The sequence below is a fragment of the Lampetra planeri genome, chromosome 2, assembly GCF_965212315.1.
Source record: "Lampetra planeri chromosome 2, kcLamPlan1.2.h2, whole genome shotgun sequence".
Classification (NCBI taxonomy): domain Eukaryota; kingdom Metazoa; phylum Chordata; class Hyperoartia; order Petromyzontiformes; family Petromyzontidae; genus Lampetra; species Lampetra planeri.
Window position 1 is genome coordinate 5,978,155 of NC_136108.1, and position 942 is coordinate 5,979,096.

Below are 942 nucleotides of genomic sequence, written 5' to 3' on the forward strand. Positions count from 1 at the left end.
TGGTGCTGGCCACCCACCCCCTCGTTTGCCGTTCTGGCCTTCATATGTGCTCGCTAACAGCACTTGCCCCTACAGTCTGTTAAGACTACACGGATAATATTTTTGTAGGTGCGTATGTAGGCACTGTAAAGTTGTGCATGCGTGTCCGTCCGTCTGCCTGCCTGTCTGCCCATCGTCTTTCTACCTCCCTGTCCCGTCCGTCTGCCTGTCTAACCAGTCACCTCCCTGTCCCGTCCGTCTGCCTGTCTAACCACAGTCCACCTCCACCGTCCGCCTGTCCGCCCATCCATCCACCTGCCCGTCCTGTCCGCCTCCTGAGAAATCCGCGGTGGTCCGCGTGGCAAAAAGCAGCCGCGGTTCTGCTGCTCCTGCTGCTGCGAATCGCGACTACGACGACGACAACGCCGCCGCCTTGCGCGCAGCAGGAACGCCCCTGCCGATGAGCTTCTTCTCCTTGACGCGCCGGTTCTGGAACCAAATGGTCACCTGCCGCTCCGTGAGGTCGGCCAGGGCCGCCACGCGTCGCCGCTTCTCCCTCGTCACGAACCTGCAGGCCGCGAACTCGCGCTCCAGAGCCCGCAGCTGCGTCTTGCTGTAGGGCACGCGCCTCTTGCGCGAACGGCGCGGCGTCGGGTCCGCGGGATGGAGCAGCAGGAGCTGCTGCTGATGATGCTGATGATGATGATGCTGCTGCTGATGATGATGATGCTGCATGGGAGGCGGTGATACCTCACCTGGGGGTGGGGGTGAGGTTGATAAGAGGGGGGGGGGGGTGACGTCACCCACACCAATAACAACAACAACAGCACACAGCGTTGAAATGCGGTGTTTTTTTCTGGAAGACTTTGCTGTTTTTTCCAAAAAAAAATTCTGTTGCGTGTAGTCACTTTAAGAAGATGTTTTTGTTTTGTTGCGGTTGCACCCGAGTCAATAGCCGCATGG

At 58.9% G+C, this 942-nt stretch overlaps 1 protein-coding gene across 1 annotated transcript in view; it reads right to left on the bottom strand.

Moving 5' to 3' along the window:
* Positions 1-387: 387 nt before the first annotated feature.
* The window catches only part of LOC144733286 (uncharacterized), a 5,298-nt gene continuing 4,743 nt past the window's right edge, over positions 388-942 (bottom strand). The window contains 1 exon segment of the mRNA XM_078615112.1: positions 388-734. Coding sequence (XP_078471238.1) covers positions 388-734 — 347 coding nt within the window.